Raw genomic sequence first — 19,454 nt, forward strand, 5'->3', positions numbered from 1 at the left:
TGAAGGGCTTGGACTGCTGCCTCCTCTTACTGGCTTACCTTGAGAGGACTCAGTCCCTAGTTTGTAACAGAGTGGGAAAGGGTCAGTGACTGGTGTTGATTCCACCCACTCTGTAACAAGTGTCATGATTAACACTTGCCCCATGGCACTTTCGAGCTTAAAACTGAAGCACCCAGGTCTGAACCTATCAGTGATGCTCCTCCTCATCATGAGAGGAAGGACCTTACCGCGCTCTGCTGGGCTGTAGAGGTTATGCCCCGCAGGTGTTGTGACATTTCAGACCCGTAAAGTTCAGTTCAGTCAGCCAGGTGCCAGCATTTATTTCATGTCTAGGGCCTGACAGCTTGTCCTAAACATAAAGTGTGTCTGTCAAGCTTGCCTTGGCTTTGCTTGACACACACTCTTTATGTCCGCCAATGGGCGGGGTGGCGGGGCTTGTCAGCCCTAAAGGACAGACCTTGGCTGCTAACATTACAAAGCAACCTCTGATGCCTATGGCTTTAGAAAGCAACTCCAGAGTTGAATACTGAATACACTGATAGAGTGTGAATATTCTCATAAAACTTAAAAATAAATTGTAAAGCGCAAACTAATCACCCCTAAGAGTCTCAATGGGAAGGTTAAGTGAGATACTGCCCAGAGTCACATGATTCTGAACGGAGCTGCCGGCGCTGAGGATCAAACCATAAGCTCCACGCTCTGAAGTCAGTTGCTCTGGTTGATGTGCCATAACTCTCATGAAGTTTGCAGTTCATAATCTAAAAAAACGAATCTAAAGTAAATCTAACAAAATAACACGGCTTTTAATATACAGCTATTTGATCCTGACAAGCATCAATGCCAATGGCTCATTGTCAAAACCTGATTGGCAGGTATGTTCTTTCGATATGTATAAAAAAAGAAACATTTAACTATTTACCTGAGTTTTAAACATAGTTTTATGAGTGTCTTACCTGTGAGCAGGTATCTTCCTATTCCCTGCAATGAGGATAACATCACAGAGCTGCTGTTGCTTTAAGTAGCTTTCCATCTTTCTGAAGGTTTGCTCAGCATGGTGTACTGCTTGATAGAACTCCTCGGAGGTATTGGAGTCCACATCACCTGGAGCGACCGGAGGACAGCCAATAGCTGACAGTCTGCAAACCACAAATACAATTTAGTTTTCAATAAGTGCCATAAAATGTCTAAGCTCTGATCGGCGCATACTTCGAAAAACTGAGAGGAAAGACAATGCTTCGTGTTACATCTTTAGAAAAAAGAAAGTGCAGGTTTTTAGGTTTAAGTAAAGATAACCATGCATCCCGTTGTGCTCTTCTAAAGCCTCGGATGGTAAATTATCCAATTTCAAACTTCTGAGCCAGTAATTCTCGAATGGTCTTGGCTTTTTGTCTTTTTTTGTCACGTGTTCCTTCCACGGAGAATCAATCTCAATATGGAGGAAGTCTCTCTACACTCAAACATAGTTAAGGCATTTTAACTGTACGTAACATTCATGTTATCAGAACTGTTGTGCCATTATCATATGTTGTGAAAAAAAAGTATAAATAACGTAGCAACATCAAATGTGATTTATTAAACAAGACAAGGTACAGGGGTAATACAAACATATCGCAATGATTCTTCCAGAAGAGAGTTTTGTGAATAATAAATAATTTACCTTGTAGACACTCAACATTTGACAATAAAACAGAGCTAGGTAAATACTCATCGGTCGGGCTTTACACAAGTAAACAAACTTTTTTTTATAAAACAGTTGCATATTCGTGATTTCTTTGGTGCGTTGTGCTCCCTGCGTTCCATTTCAGAATGCCACACGAAACAAAGTGAGGAAAAAGTTTCTGAGAGGTATTTGCATAGATTTATTTATATTTTAAAAATCAAATCCCTTTGTGCCAGGAGGTCTGCTGGGGTCTATTACCTGTGCATCTTGAAATACAGTCATTATATCCTGAGTTTGGAAGACAGAGACCTTGTGGATTGGCAATCGAAAACTGGTCATTGGATGGCTGAAGAAGCAGATCATTTTTCAGATCTCGCCTGATTCTGAACTGGTCTTTTAAGTTATACTTGTTTTGTCCCACCTTTCAATTATGCATCATAGTCTATACTTCGTGCTTAATTTTCCGAGGGTTAGCCCTGTTGCACTATTTCATGGAATGCCAATGCAGGGCGAGAAAAGGTCAAAATGTCCGAAAATTCCCGGCTATTAGACAATTTTTGCTGCTCAGTATTTAGCAGCTGAAGTTGCTTCATGAACGTTTAACAGGAGGCCCACATATAACCTTTGAAGAAGCCCAACACGGAGAGCACAGAGCAAAGTACCATGTCCATATCAGGAGAAATGGTGCGACTTTGCGAAATATTTGGAAATTAACAGGTAGATGCATCAAGCATTTTTGCGAGCGCAAACGGTGCGAATCGCAAAATTCGGCCGTTTGCGCCCGCAAATATGGCATTTGAGATGATTCAAGGGTTCATGCACTCGCAATTTAAGAATTCGCAAATAATTGCGAGTTCTCAAATTGCGATTGCATTTAAGGAATCGCAATTTGCGATTCCTTAAATGCAATGCATGAACCATTCTAAGATTGCGAATTCGCAATCTTTGGCCGCTATTTACCGCGAAGGCAAACTACGTGGTAAATAGCAAAAACTTAGAAATATGCACTTTAGTGCATTTTTCTAAGTGGTATATTATGCACACACATGCCCTTGGGACATGTGTGTGCGCAACATCAGTGAACATTGCCATTTCAGGGGTGCAACAGGGTCTCCTTTGGTCACGCTGGCACCCTTGAAATTGCGGCACATTTGCAATTCGCTAATTGCTAATCGCAAATAAGGAATGACTCCCAATTCATAAGCCATTCCTTATTTGCGATTAGCAAATAAGGAATCAGTAGGAATCGCAAATAACATTGCGATTCCTACATGCATCCCATTTCGCGAGTCTTTAATAGGGAATCCTTAAAATTCGCTATTAAGGACTCGCAAAACATAACTTTGATGAATCTGGGGGTTACTTGCATACTCTTGGTTAGATAAAAACATGCAATGGACCACAAATTACTCCAGTGTTTGATAAGTCACTAGCCGAATTGGTACTGCAGTCCATTGGCTACTAAAAAGGAAGATGGTTTGCACATAGCTCATCAGTGAGAAAGGATGAGATCTCGGGCTTGATTTGACCAATCACAGTGTGATATAGGCTCCTCAGAGTACTCCTGGAAGGGCAGTTGGTATTGGGTAAAAATTCCAGTCAAAGACTTCGAGCATCCTTTCAAAAGTCATGGCAGGGGGTGGGGGGGTCATTGTCGGGCCCCACATTGCATTTATACCTTCATATATATTGGGCATAGCTATTCTTGTTGAATTCAGTAACTAGGAATGAAGTCAAACAAACAAGACTAGAACTTCTATAGCCATGTAGTCCTGTAGGTGTTGTAGGTTACATATGGTTTTGGGTGCTATTTAGTACAGGTCTTGTGAAATCTACACGTATCCAGAAGAGCACTGTTTGGTTGGTGCTCTTTCTTGTCTGAAGCCAAAATGTTGGTTGTGAAAGAGGTCACAATTCTCACGACACCATTTAAATTAGGTTGTCACTTCTCTTTTAAAAAATTCACCTTTGATCAGGGTGTTAGATGGAAACATGGATAGCATGGTCTTTGATATCACTATTTGATTGTAATGTTTCTGGAACAGTAGAGCACCTTGCCTTGGTGTAAAAATGCAATGGATTTTGCTACAGGCAGCAGTCGGGTGTTTAATCTGATTCTTGATGCAGCTGAATATGTAAGGCAATGGTGTAGCTCATGAAGCCTTGATGCCTTTTATTTGGACCAGACTCATCTTTCAATGAAGGGTAAGTGGAGAATACCACACCACCAGCCTTGATGGATCCTACCCTGGCACTGGGGACACCCAGGTGTCCTAAATTAAATGGCTACAAGAGTCAGTTTAGTTGAGAGTTCGACCTAACACTTAATTTAAAAGCAATTAAACATCAGGCAATTTATTTTAAATCCAATACCTTTCAGTATGGTAAGCAAGTGAAATGTTCTCAGAAGTGGTAATGAGAGTCTTTGACAGAGGAAAAAGGTAGAGAGTCATATTTTGGGTTTGATTCAGATTTATCTTAAAGACTTATATAGGATGCATTGTTATTGCCATTTTTTTTATTAATCAAAGCTACAATATGGTGAAAAGGTTATAACCTTTTTCAGCTGATGTAGCTCGAAGAAAGATCATTTATACTGAGAGGACACAGACTTAATAATAAGGGGGGCCTTTAATTTTCAATCTTTAACAGTGGGTTATGTCATTGGGTTTACCACTCTAATCGAGTTATCATATTTCAAGCATGTACAAAATAAAAATGTCTGAAGCATGTCAGAGAATAGCTGTAACTCCAAATATAGGATTATCAAACAAGGGTTGAAACTATTCATGATATTTTTGTATTTGCTACGGATACCATATTTGCACTTATACATTTTTGTTTTTTTTCTATAAATCATAATGCACAGTCTTTCCATTTCATAAACCAGCTCTGTGTGTCTGATGTTATTCATACAGGCTGCTCTTCCTCATAAACTTGTGTATTATCAAATTCTTCAATGTATAATCTTCTCTTCACTGGAAAGTATAGCAAAATATAGCTTTCTGTTATATCTGTATATTTCAATCTTAAGAGCGTTCTTATGCTTGTCCTCTTGGTAGCTATCTTGCTCATATCTCAGGATTCGATAACGACTGTGGTGGTCAGTTGAAACCTGAGATGTGAGGAGATGCGACAAAGGATAGCGGGATCTTGTTCTTGTTCATCTACTTTGCGTGTTGTTTCATGAAACAAGCATCACATCATGATGGCTATGAGGAGAAGCTTACTGTGAGCATTTCCAGGAGCCCGCATTGTGTTTGTCATTTCTAGCTGATACTTCGTCATTGCTTTGTGCTGAGTTTGAGCCACCGCCTTGTATGAAATTTACTTTCCAGTCACTCATTGCATTAAAGTGGGGGGAGGCTAATTTTGCAAGATTGCTATTAAGAAGGTTGGATTGTCTATTGTTACATATTAGCAAAGTTTGCCATGACAAAGATCATGTCATGATGTGATAAAGATATGAATGAAATCTAGGCCTGAGTTTGTGCTGCCCATGCCAATAAAGATATTAAGCAAGAAAGAACAATTTGTTTGGACAGAAAAGGAACAAAGTACCTGATTACGAGTTTGACAAACAGCGTTACTCCGTCACTAACATGAAGGATATCCCAAAAGCACAATTACAATATCTTATGGGACTTGTAATTCTTCAATATCTGTCATGTCTTTGATGGAGTATCCCATCCACCAAATTCGTTATAAGGCACAAAATGTTTTTCAGGATATCAAAGTAATTCTGTCAAAAATTCCTGCTTTAAAAACTTTATAGAAGGACATCAGTGTATTATTACTGTTGATGCTAGTGGTGTTGGTATTGGGGCAGTGCTGTGTTAGAGAGTGGGCAAGTATGGGAATACTGTTGCATGTACATCATGAAGTGTGAATGATATTAAGAGAGAATACAGCACTATTGATAGAAAAGCCCTTGCTTGCGTGTTGGGTATCAAAAAGTTTAAGACATACATTTCAGGAACAAAAATACTGGAAGGGCATCCTCCAAGTTGATACAAATTTTGACTATGTTGCAGGAGTTCAACTGTACAATATGTTACTGGTGGAACCAATGTACAAGTTGACTGTTTATCTAGGTTGTCTCTGGTTTCTGAGGGTGATGAAGTTTGTTTGACAAAGAATGTGCTATTACTGTTGTGGATGATGTAAAGTATTGTCAAGAATGTATTTCGGAGGACGAATGGCTAGGTGAATGGGTGAAGGACTCTTCTATTATTAACACCAAGCAATATATATGTTCTTAGTGGCCAACAGTTAAAGATCTACTTAGCAAGCTGGTTAACTTTTTCATGTTTCTGCAGAATTTTCTGTGGAAAATGGTGTGGGAAACTTGATCCTCCTGCTGTGTTGCATCATATAATTGTGAACAAGGCACATTCTGTCCATCTAGAAACAATTTGAATCAAAACAATACTGAGGAAAACATTTTGGTTGCCGGCCATAGATCAATTAGTAATTGATACAATGGGTAAGTGTGAAGTGTGTGTGTTGTCTAATAAGCATTTTCTTTCAAGAGAAATTCCTTTGTAACCGGTTCCGTAATCTGAACGTGTTCAGGATACATTGAGTTTAGATTCTTGAGGATCTCTGGGCCAGTCGCCCTCAAGCATGCATTATATGGTGGTACATACTATTTTTTCTCAATTATTCTACTATGAATTTGTGGAAGATATAAGCACAGACGTTGCCTTATGTTTCTTAGCTCGATTGTTTGCACTTGAAGGTAATCCTCTGGAGTTAGTTACTGATAATGGAGTACAACTCAAAATAAAACAAATATCAAACCATATACTAAACTGTGGCTTTGTATAGTCCACAAATTAACAGCTGTGAAGGGCAGTAACCTAATCTCAAAAGAAGGATTTTGATTTTCTTTGAGGTGTGGTGTTAAAGAGTTCATAGATTTGGGCATATCATAACAAACCGTGCAGGGTCACAGGAGCCTCTCTTATTTCTTTATTAAGGAGATAGAAGGCTATACCAGAGCTTGTTCTGGGATGATTGAAAGAGAAGTGTGGTGGAGTTGAGGAGAATATGTTGTTGGGAAAAGTTATTTCCAGGTAATCCAAAAGCAAAAATAAAATTAAGAATTATTTTGCTTCTAAATGTAGATTGTGGTCCAAAATGCTGGAAATTGGTTGTTGGCTACAAGTTAAACTTTAGGTTTGCAGAACCCTTCAAAGTGGTTTCCGTTGCTCATAGTTCTGTCAAACTAGAGGATGGTTGGTGGTGGTCTAAACATAACCTTAATTAGGGGGTGATTTGAATAAACTTTCTTTTGGAAATAAGTTGAAAAAAAACGATGAGTTGATCCATAACTGTATTTGTGACATTGAGAGGGATGATGATGTAAATGTGAGCACAACAAACAGAACATGCGTGGAACCACTGTCTGGAGTGAGTGATGGTAGTGAGGACAGTTGTGTGAATACTAATGATGACATTCATGCTTGTAGTGTTACCACTCATTGTGAACAGGTTTCTAATATGCCACAATATTTAAGTGAGTTTGAAGTATCATTTTTCTTTGATCTTTAACTGATGCTTGCGGTTCAACTGTATTTCACATTGTTATGTATAATGTAGTTTGTGGGTGTTTAGTTCGATCATCATTAGGGTATTATTTGTAAGGTTTCTTTTTGTTTTTTGTAATGGAAAAAGGAGATATATTTCAAAGCTAAGAGTGTGTGCTCATGCTAGTCCTTGTGGTAGCTATCTCGTTCGTATCTCAGGATTTCATTACGATTGGTGATCAGTTGGAACCGGAGATGTGCTGAGATGCGACGGAGGATAGCAGGCTCTTGTACATGTTGAAATAAAATACATGCGTGCTGTTTCCTAGACCATGTATCGCAAAACGTTCCTTCATTAAGTGAGTGGTTAGTTATGCTACACTTGAAGAAGATGGTCCCAGTTTGTTAATCTGTAAATTTTCTACACAGAACAACTAGGACCTTTGTCATTTAAACCCAGAGAGGGAACAGTGTGTATAAACCAGAAACTGGATATGTTGAGATTGTTTAAGAGGACCCTTGGATAGTATCTCAGGTGTTTAGAGGTAAGTGGCCTTTCATAATGTCAATCATGTGCTTTCTGTAAAATACCCCCCTATTAAATGTGCGTCACACTCTGGTTAATTGAGAAGTAGCACAGCAATTGAATTTGACAACGGCACTGAATAAGTTTGTGAACACTAGGTTTCACAAAAAAGACCAATGGTCAAAGAATCAAGGACAATATTCTAAAATATGTTCAAGAATCAAAGAGAAAGGCCCAGTTTGCAGATTCCTTGTCGGTAAGCCCATAACATTGAAAATGACTCTCAGTATTTCCACTTGAAATGGTGGTTTGTAAAGGAAAGGCTCAGATTGCCATTATGGGGCTGGGACTGTCAGAGCCCAGCAGTTAGGAGAGAAGGTTTCGAGGTTCAGCTTCACAAATTTTACCTTGCACATCTGAACCAGAATATTGTTTGTCATAGATATTATGCTCCAACTATTGTCTACAAAAGTATTGTCACTATAGTAAATAATTGAAACTCTACATGCAATGCGAATATATTTTTGTACACATATAGCAAACAATATTTATGCCAACTGAACTTTTTATATACGACATTGGGATTCCTACCATATTTGTCCTAGTTCATTGAGTCTTTTGTAGTCCCCTGAAACATGGTTCCCCTTGAAACATAAGATAGCTTAATAAGGTATGAGGGTTTCATTTATGAAAAGTGTTGTATTGCTGCGTGAAAGTAGTGATGTAACACTTTTCAGTGCGCCCTCCTTGCGACACCATGGATACCCAGTATTTACTGTACGGCGTTCCATGTCGCAAGGATTCACAGACACGTCAGTATTCCTGACATCTATAGGCGCGAAAGTGATGCATTGCTGGGGTGTGTCTGAAAACCGACGCAACTCCAGCAATTTGTCCTTTCACATGGGGCAAGCCCCATTTAAACGGGCATATGTCAGTCCTCCACCTGCTGTGAGGCAGGCTTAAGGATTTGATGCAGTAGCATCCTCGAAGTGTCGCAGTGAAATCTCATAGATTCCACTGCAATACTTGAACAAGCCTTTTTGCAGGTGAAATGCCCACACTGCATACATTATACCTGACGCTGGTATAATGTAGCGCAGTGCTTTACAAAGTGACTCATCTGCTTAGATGTGTCACTTTGTAAATATGGCACAACGAGGCACATTTTTTATGCCATTGCAGCGTCACAAAAAGTGACGTAATATCGGCGCAAAGGGCTCATAAATAACCCCTTGAGTCGAGTATTTTTTGGCTCCTAACTCAGTTCCAGCACTCCTAACACATGAGGCAGGGTCTGTATATTTTTATGTGAATTTGATATGCCCATTCAGAGAAAGGTTTTCATATCACAAATTTGGTGCTGGAACCGTTGCACATTCTCAATGCTAGGACTGGACTACTGTCATATCAAGAGAGCTGGAAAATAGTTTAGACTTTGTTCTGTCACACTTTGCATGTGTGCAAATCATTTCTCACTCACCGAGGAATATGCAAAGCCGCGCATTTCTCTTTTAAGAAATTGACCATGTTCAAAATGCACTTATCTTAAACTGTTCTACAATATTATAAATCTCCAGCAAATCCATTGATTGCAAATATTACATACTGGTGGCCGACCTGGTCTCTAAATTAATCAGAAATCAAATATATCTGAAAAGGTACAGTATACGAAGAGGCCTACTTCCTTCAATTTTTTTTCAGGCAGACCTAAACACTCCTAGCCTTTCTGCTCAATTCGAAGGGGTTCGGCATGAGAGAAAAATGTAACTTTTCATCATTGCAGGACAATTCATATTAGTTAAATTCCACACATTCTACCCCTTCTGTCTTTCAAACAGCAATCTTGCCATTATAAAACTCACCTAGAGTTTTTGCATAGGTATCTCCTTTTTTTGTTCCAAACTCCTGACAAGCTACTTGAGTTTTCCACCCTCACACTTGTAACCTTCACAATGTCCAATGCAACCCCGCATGCTAACACCAATGAGGCTGGTTCACAATATTATAACAAGCTCTCCTAAAATGTCTGTCATGGATCCTTAACTTAATGTAAGTAAACCAGTTACTCATCAAAATCACCTGTTTTCTGCTCCCAAAGCCTTGAGTGGAGAGCCTGGTTGCCTGGTCCTGTGCCGGCTCTGGCGCCTGGAGACCCGGTACTCCTGCACACTGGTGGTTGTTGGTGGAATTGGCAGCGGGCAGTGGATTGAGGCGCTGGACTGGGGGATGCACAGGTGATACTGTGCATTGGATATTTGCCTGAGCGAACAACTTGCCTGGTGCTCCCGGAGGAGACGGGTCACGCCTGATCCCTTCTTGTAGAGAGCGGCCCTTGACCTTGTGAGTGCCCTCGCCGTGAGTGGGGAGCTGAGTCGTTGCAGCGGCGGCACACGGTGTCCTTGCCCATACCCACTGCGGCTAAGAGATATATAGCCACTGGACAGCACGATGGGGCGTACAGATAGAAGTCAGACTAAGCTATCCTTTGACCCCAAGAAGCCCAAACCCGGTGGGCCCCCGTCAGCGGATGAACAAGTGTAGACAGAGCCCATAGAGGAACCAACGCCGCAGTATATCCGCAGTCTTCTTCTCGCCATGGAAAAGGGCCTCCAGGGAGGGACTGCTACTCTGGGGTGCAAGATGGACGCACTCACCTACAGGATGGATCGCATGACAGAGAGGCTAGACAAACAGGTGGAACGGATAGATATGTCTAAACGTCGTCTCACGGAGGTGGAGGAGGCCCACACTTGCCTGTATTCGGAGCATAAGCAGTTGGGTAGAGTGATGCAGATACTGCAAGACAAGACGGAGGACTTGGAGGCCCGTTCTCAGAGAGGCAACCTCCGTATCATGGGTCTCCCGGAAACCGCTCAGACCGGGAATATGGAGATGTTTGTGGAAAATCTGCGGAAGAAACTCCTCGGAGACACTGCTTTCTCTGGAATGTTTATGGTTGAGAGAGCTCATCGATCTTTGGGCACGAGACTAAAACCAGGGGCTCCCTCAAGACCCATAATTGCTAAACTGCTTAATTACAGGGACTACGACATGGCGTTGAAGTTAGCCAGAGAGAAACAGCTGTTACACTACGAATGGTTGATGCTCTCATTATTTACAGATTTTTACTGCGAACGTGCAGGAAGCGCGTAGACAGTTTGTGCCTCTGAAACGCCAACTTCGAGAAATGGGCACAGACTATCCGGCAAAGCTCCGGGTCAACAGAAAAGGAAAATCTAAGATCTTCACTGACCCTAGAGCTCTTCAGAGGGCCCACAAAGAATGGCGCAGAGAATCGCGGCCCTAACCGGACAGAACGCAGCACACCGAGGCGATGGAGGGCTCCCTGGACGATCAGGATAAACTGCTCTGCTTGACACAAAGTTACTCAGTATGAGTTGTGATGGCGTAGAGGTTTGGGGAGGAGGCCTTTGGAAATGGGAGTTATGATGCATCCTGTGGCAACCTTGTGGGGTGGGGGTTTGCAGAGGTTGCCCCAAGCGAGTTTTGGGTGTGACACGGGGGCTGGGGGGCACGGCTGGCCACATCTCTGACTCATGATACCTGTTGGGGTGCGGTCTGGGGGTCCCTGTTGCCATGATTGTGACTTCGTGCTCAGCTGCACATGGCTATGGGGCAATGTCCAGTAACTATGCGCTTCCGTGCGAGGAGGCACCCAGTGACTTACGATGTTGCTAACTCTGCACTCCATGTGGGCACCTGGAGGTTTGCATTACGACACCAGGACAGTAGGTTCACTGAATGCGAGTTGTGGCTCATGCATAATTTCTTTTTATGAGGATGGGGGGGAGGCGGGTGGCTATATAACATTGTTTGACACACCGTTTTTTTTCTGCTGGTTACCTACGCCCCCGCGTGCATTCCACTTCCCTAAAGAAGGGTTTTGTTTTGTTGCTTCAGGTTCTGGGTGAAGGGGATGGAAGTTATCTGGGTTCTGCAGGGGTGGGGGGTGGGGGGTGGATCGCGGCCTAGTTGGGGTTTGGCAGGCATGGGAGAGGGATGAGCAGGGGATGGTCCTCACGTGGGTCAACCCTAAGTCACAGGTGAAGTTCTCACCAATAGAGACGGACAGGGAAGGACGTTATACAATCACAAAATGCTGTGGGAAGGGCATGGAGTTTTGCATAGTTAACACTTATGGACCTAACTATGACCGCCCAGAATTTTATTCAGATCTAACGGTCAAGGTTCTGAAGCACTCTGAGAGTTATGTCCTCTGGGGAGGGGATCTTAACCTGACAAGACAACCTAACATAGACAGGTCGGATTGTTCTGACCGTCGCCCTTCGGCCTCTGCTAGAACGCTGGACACGGTGATGAATCACCTTGACTTGCAGGACGTGTGGAGACACCGTCACCCAACTCAGGGGGGATATACGCACTATTCGGCACCATACAACATACACACTAGGATTGACTACTGGCTGATCACTTCCCATCTCCTACACAGAGTACAGGTCTGCTCAATACTCCCGCGCACATATTTGGATCACTCTCCCTTGCTATTAACTGTCTCTGCCCCTGCAAAGCTCATCCCGCCATTCGCTTGGCGTTTTCCCCCATATTCCCTGCTGGACGACTCCTTTAAGGAGGAACTGGCGGCATCAATTGAGATGTTGTTCGACATTAATTTAGGGACCGTTGAATCATTTCAGACTGTATGGGAGGCCTTTAAATCATATATTAGGGGGTCACGATCTCTAAACATGCGGGGGTACTCAAATCTATCCGTGGTAGGCTGGTGACCCTGGAGACCAAACTCAAGGATCTGGAGACTCTCCGCCTCCGTGACGATAGTGAGGCCCTTGTGCGGGAACTTGCTCAAACACTGTGGGAATACCACGAGGAAGCCGACTCCGAAGTAAAGCACTTGGGAAAGTATGCCACTGCTAGATCCTAAGGGGAGGGGGAGCGCCCGGGATCGGTCCTGGCACAGTTGGCGAAGCAGCGAAGGTGCGGGGTGTCAATGCCGGATATGTGGTCTGGCCAGACGGATGACCCGCTATCTTAGGAGCAGGAGCAGGTTGCTGACTGATTTCATGAGTATTAAACGTCCCTCTATTCCTCCCGCAGCCCTGTCCCGGAGGAACGCATACTGGACTATCTTACCCACATTAAACTGCTCTGGCTATCTGGTGTACATCGAGCGTTTCTGGCGCGGCTATTTGAGTGGGAGGAAATTGTCTGGGCGCTATCTGCTTTGAGAGACGGGAGCACGCCGGGTAGTGACGGTCTTACTGTGGCCTTTTATAAGGCATTCGCTGATCTCTTGATACCTCGGCTGCTTGCGCTCTTTCAGGGCATGGCTGAAACCGGCTCAATGCCGCCCACTATGCCTGAGGCGCTCTTGATTGCGATTCTTAAACCGGGGAAACCCCCGGGGGACTGTGCCTTGTATCCTCTTTTGTCCCTATTAAACGTCGACTTAAAGATACTCGCTAAAATGATTGCAAATTGCCTCAGCCCCATGGTGACCTCCATGGTTGCTCTGGAGCAAGCGGGATTCGTGCCCAGTCACAACCTCAATTACAATCTACGAACGGTATTTGCAGAGTTTCAACATACTTGCCCAGAGGTTTCTGCTGTTGCGGTCTTTCTGGACATGGAAAAGGCTTTCGACTCTGTCGAGTGGCCTTATCTGAGACATGTTCATTCGTATTGGCTCGCTGATCACAGACCCTATACATATAAGCAGGGGTACGAGGCAAGGATACCCCCTCTCCCCTATTCTTTATGAACTTGTTGCCGAGCCTCTTGCATGCACTCAACGCGAATACCATGGACACAGGGGTATACGATTCCCCACATACCAGTTGATTGTGTCTACATATGTGGATGACACTCTCTTATATGTCCGAGACCCAGAAGTGCTCCTGCCGGCGGTACTACGCGAGGTGGTCCTGTTTAGCTCCCTTTCGGGCATACATGTGAATTGGGACAAATCTCTTATGTTCCCACGCACGCCAGCTACGAGGAGGTTTGATCCGGAATACCCGATCCAATGGACCGCTGACGCAGTGAGATATTTGGGGATACGTCTGCACACTGACTCTGAGGTACTTCTCAGTGAGAACTATGGCGTTGCTGTCTCCAAACTTGAGGACGACATTGCTAGGTGGATTGGCCTTCCTCTGTCGCTGATGGGGCGAATCTCCCTAATGAAAATTATTGTCCTACCTCGATTTCTCTTTCTGTTCAGCAATATCCCTATGGTTCTATCGAACGCGTTCCTCCAGAAATTACAGTCGCTAAGGATTTATTTAGCGTGGGCCGGAAAACAGCCCAGGGTGGCGTGGAAAATTCTCACTAGACAGTATGCAGAAGGTGGTCGGAATGCCCCGGACTTAGAACTGTATTACCGGGCTGCTCAGAGCGCGCATGCCTACCACTGGATACATGGCAAAGTGGACATACCACACATTCGCATCGAGTTGATTATCGCTGACCCTGTCCCCCTGCGTGCGTTCTTGGCCAATCCTCTGGACCGTAGGACTGGTATCCTAGACTCGTTGAGTATTGTCACACATGCCTGGCACCATATGATGGAAGCACAGGCCTGCAACCTGCTGTATGCCCCGAAGGCCCCTCTAGCCTGGCATTCATGGCTGCCTCCCTGTAGGGACAGAGGGGTGCTGGCGGGGCTGAGTGCATTGAATATACGCCACATGGGAGACCTATTTTCAGACGGCGCTGCACGCACCTGGGATGAGATAGAGCCAGTGGAAGTCTCTTAATCCCTCCTTTTGCACTTTAAATTTCATAGGGTAAGGCACGCGCTTAAAGATTTACTGGGGGATGACATGGCGGAACCCCCGGTGGTTACGGCATACAAGAATGTTATCAATGCCAAGTCCCCCGCTAAGTTGATAACTAACCTGTATTGCATCGCTCTCTCAGAAAAGACGGCTGAGTACGCTAAGCCGCGCCTGGCATGGGAGAGACATGGCAATACTGATGCTCAAGCACGAAGAAGATATCACTTAACGGTTGCCATAGGTTGTTACACTTTAAGTTTTTAAACAGAGTCTACTATACCCCAGAAAGGCTCTATAGATACGGACTGCAGGAGAGCCCGCATTGCGAGAGATGCAGGGCGCAGCCGGCGGATTTCCTGCATGTTGCATGGACTTGTCCGGGCATCTCAGCTTTTTGGGGCAACGTGTATGAAGAGGTGAATAGGATATCGGAACTATCACTACTTCCGAATCCTTTATTAGCCATTTTGGGCTACTCGAAGCCACTAAAGAAGGAACATAGAAGGCTAGTAGACATGGCTTTTCTAATAGCTAAAAGGTGTGTGGCGCGCTCTTGGATGCGAGGCCCGGTGCCAACACTCACCCAATGTTCCAATGAGATGATTTATTGCAGCACACAAACGGAATTATATAACAACTTATTGCTCCCTCGTAACAGACAGAAGAGCTTTTGGTCCAGGTTTTTAGAAAAGAGGCCCACACAAGATACTACAGATGAGGACGATGTAGGAGTACATACACGGATGGAGGGCTTGGATGGGGACACTTAGGGAAATTGACTGTGTAGCTATCCCCGGACACGTCCGGCATGATAAACAGACGGTAGACTATCATACAGCGCCGATTTCATAAACTCTGGACTGGGATCGATGCCTCGGATGTTCAGCCTCTGGTGGATTTTCTGTTGCCCTGCGATGTGTGCCTGATTCCCCAAGACTTAGATCAACCCTAAATGAATCTCCACTTCCACTTCCTCCTCCCTCCACCTCCACCTCCACTCTCCCACCTTCACTACCCCCTCACTCCCTCCACCTCCCTCACTCACCCCCTCCCTCCACCTTTACTCTTCCATCCCCCCAACCCTCACTCCCTGCACCTCCACCCCCCTCCTCCCATCCCCTCCCTCCCTGCACCTCCACTCCACTCCTCCCCTCCCCCTACCCAACCCCTCCCTCCCTACACCACCACTCCCCCTCCATTCACAATGCTTTGCAACACATATTAAAAATGTTAACAAAGCAGATAGCTCTGTCAAAATACTTATAAGCCCCCAAAGGCGAGACCTATTGGCTATGCCAATGCTTGTTCTTATTGTCCCACCTTAGATAGGCACATATATGCAGGCAGTAACTCTATAACACTGATAGATACCCAAGTGGGCTAGGTACACTTTTCCGATACTGGCATATTAGAGTTAAACTAAATCCACAGTAGTCAAGATAACAACGCTTAATCCTGCCCAAGTGGGCTTAAATGTGTTCATTCAATGGGTTATAGCTCTGTTGTAACAGTATTGAATTTAACTAATAGAATCTGCAATGTGACGAAGCCAGTTCTTTCAGTGGTACTTCTTGTGTTAAGGCAGCAAAACCCAAATAAAATATATGCAAGCATTTGTAGTGTTTATACCTCCCTATTATTAAAGAGGTAAGGTTCCTTTTGTATACTATGCAATTGGGCATGCATGGACAGATAAAGGCCAGGGAACATCAGACCCTTTTACAGGAGTCACATTTGTGTTGGTGTTGCAGCCAATTCAACTTAAATGGACTGGGGATTGAATTCCCAAAAGTGGCACAATGTAGAAAAGGGCATCAGTGGGTGTATGCAGTGTTCAATAGCAATAAAATGTGCTGTCTTTAAATGCAGAGCTGCCATTCATACACTTAAGTGGTCCCTAATGGAATGGTATATTGCACGTGTGAATAGTGCTGGATGTTTTTTTCCACTTCAGTTGTCACAAATCATTGATATATTTTCCTTCAACTTGTAAAGAGAGGGGAAGCTCGCTTACCATGCCTTTTGTGTTATGGCTCACAAGGGTTTGAAATATTTAAACTGAAGTCTCTAGGGAATTTGCAATTCACATTCCCTTTTTGTATTTTAAGATTTGGATTGTACAACAACCACAATTTGTGCTAATGTGTGCAGTTCTGGCACAGTAAATGCAAAACAACACTTTCTACCTCTGGCCCATGACCTGGATCTAATTAAAACATTTTGCAATGTGAAATCAACACTGATTTGGATATGAAGGTGTCAGAATGTGCAATGGCATGTTTGAGTTGGGCCTGTAATTCCTGAACATGTGTGGGTTAATGTGCTGAAGTAACCAGCATAGATGTGTCTTTAAATATGTATCAGTGTATAAAGTGTATAGAAGCTACTGCATTGGTAGGCCTCATTATATACTAGCATAAAAGTTTGCTTGTAGCATGTTTGTAATTGTGCAACAAATGATGGGTGTAAAAAAGTGGGTTTTTGGTTGATTACGATGTGAGCTCTGGTCAAACAACAACCACAATACCTCTGGAGCCTTGGATCAGTGCTGTCAGGCTTAACCTAGAGACAATGTGTAAAGTATTTTTGTAATACTTCAAACAGTAATAAAGTAAAAACACCACACAAAAGAAATCCCACCCCAGTATAGAAAAATAGAAATTTCTTTCATAAAAAAGACCACAATTACAAAAATTCTATCAGAAAAACTAGAGACATTTCAATTGAAAGATTTCTTAAAACTAGCGCCGAAAAGCACAAAGCATCAGCTGTGGATATCTGGTTGTGTCGGACAGGGGCAAGGTTATAACTGTGATGATGTATGGGCTAGCTACTGGGACCCAGTTAGGTCAGCTGAATAGGGTACCTCAACTTCTGCTTTGCAAAGCATTACGAGGATGATTGCACAGCTGAAGTGATGCGTTGGTTCTGAGATGTGGTGAGGATGTGATGTGAGGACCCAAGTTGTCCACGAGGATCCCATTGATGCGGTTTCTGATGTTCATCGTCAAAGATGCAGCACACAGTCGGAGTGATGTGTCAGTTCCGAAGAGCTGCAAGGTTCCCATGTGGAGTCCGACGGCAGCGGCGAGGCTGTCATCGATGAGCAATGCGAATGCCTGTACTGAGGAGGTTTTGCACAGTGGTGGCTATGATGCGGGCTGCAGAGGTGATGCGTGTCTTTGCAATGGGGCAAATCCACACAGCAGCGGCAATGCATTTCTTCTGCTCGGAATTGTGCGGCACAGCTGAGAACATGCATCAGTGCATAGACTGGCAGAGCACCTTAAGACCACATCCAAGGGTCGAGGTCTGGGGTGGCACCACTTGGTAGGGTAGACTCACAGATGGCAGAGTCCAGGTGCAGGTGTAGGTTTGTTGGAAGCCTGTTTTGTCCCTGAGGCTTCAGATCAGGAAACCAGCCACAAAGCCCTTGGAGTCACTCTGGGCTCTGGGTTCAAGAGATGCAGGTCCAGTCCTTCTTACCCAGGCAAGAGGGCAGCATCTCCTCACAGCAGGGCAGCAGTCCTTCGGGGCAGCAGTCCAGAGGTGTAGCAGTTCTTGTTGCAGCACAGCATCCTCCTTCCTGGCAGAGTATCCACACGTGCAAAAGTGAACTAAATAGTTAGTGTCTAAGGGCCATTATTCATACCCAGTTGTGCCTTTGAAGTGGTTAGACGCGTCTAGAGGCATGCCTTTAACTACAAAAGTGCCATGCCTTCCTGCCCCAGGCTTTAGTCTAATTGCAGGGAGTATGCAGCCCTTTTTGTGTAAACAGGACACAGTCTATTCAAGGTGAGTAGGGCTGCCCAAATTCCTCCCTCCCATCCTGTCAGTGATGGCCGATCCAGTTGCACCTAAGCTCCCCATTGTGTGTGGTTGTCTAGGAGAAATACACAAAGCCCAGCTGTCAATTACACCCAGTCATGTGACTCAGAGACAGGCTGCAGGCAGCAAATGGATAAGGCATGAAAATGGCAACTTCCTAAAAGTGGCATTTTCAAAATTGTAATTAAAAATCTAACTTCACCATAACTTAGGATTTTTCAATACAATTCCAGTGACACCAAAATTAAACCTACCATCTGGTCCGATTTGGAAATTACCCTTATATAATGTGATACGGTAACTCCAATTTTATCCTATGGGTATGGTAGGCCTTGCAGTTGTGAAAAGAGAATTTAAGAGTTTTTCACTAACAGGACATTAAAAGCTTAAAAGTACATGTCCTACTTTTTAGATATATTGCACCCAGCCTTCTGGGCTGCCCAGGGTCTACCCGCCACTCGAGGCCCCACTATATCCCTCACGACAAGGCCGCACAGCAATCACGATTCATAAAGGGGGTGGTGATGGACAGAGTATCTGAATTAAGCAGAACACTCCTACCCAGTCAAAAGATCAGGGCTTGATCCGTCACCGTTTTTTAGCTCACTGCACCATCCCAGCTCAGAACCTGGCTACATGCAAATTAGTCTGACCCTGGCCCAGTGCATCATGGGAACAGGGCAGACCAAACTACCAAGCCAATTCTTTACTGGAAAGGAAACAAGCTTCCGGGGACCGGTTTCTGGCATTACAGCCGTTTTCGGCCCGGCTTGCTTGAATCCTGATGGTGCAGTGAGCAAGGGACTCACATCTGAGTATGCCCTTCCACACTTGTGGTGGCCAAAACGATTCATAAAGGGGGTGGTGATGGACAGAGTATCTGAATTAAGCAGAACACTCCTACCCAGTCAAAAGATCAGGGCTTGATCCATCACCGTTTTTTAGCTCACTGCACCATCCCAGCTCAGAACCTGGCTACATGCAAATTAGTCTGACCCTGGCCCAGTGCATCATGGGAACAGGGCAGACCAAACTACCAAGCCAATTCTTTACTGGAAAGGAAACAAGCTTCCGGGGACCGGTTTCTGGCATTACAGCCCTCTTCGGCCCGGCTTGCTTGAATCCTGATG

General features: G+C 44.2%; 1 protein-coding gene across 1 annotated transcript in view; it reads right to left on the minus strand.

Annotated features, from left to right (window-relative positions):
- Positions 1–19,454, minus strand: part of KLHL1 (kelch like family member 1) — a 1,526,090-nt gene that overhangs the window by 1,029,912 nt on the left and 476,724 nt on the right. Inside the window, exon 2 of the mRNA XM_078657414.1 lies at positions 954–1,136. Coding sequence (XP_078513540.1) covers positions 954–1,136 — 183 coding nt within the window. The remainder of the gene's footprint in view (positions 1–953; positions 1,137–19,454) is intronic.

This window comes from Lissotriton helveticus, chromosome 8, assembly GCF_964261635.1.
Source record: "Lissotriton helveticus chromosome 8, aLisHel1.1, whole genome shotgun sequence".
Taxonomy (NCBI): domain Eukaryota; kingdom Metazoa; phylum Chordata; class Amphibia; order Caudata; family Salamandridae; genus Lissotriton; species Lissotriton helveticus.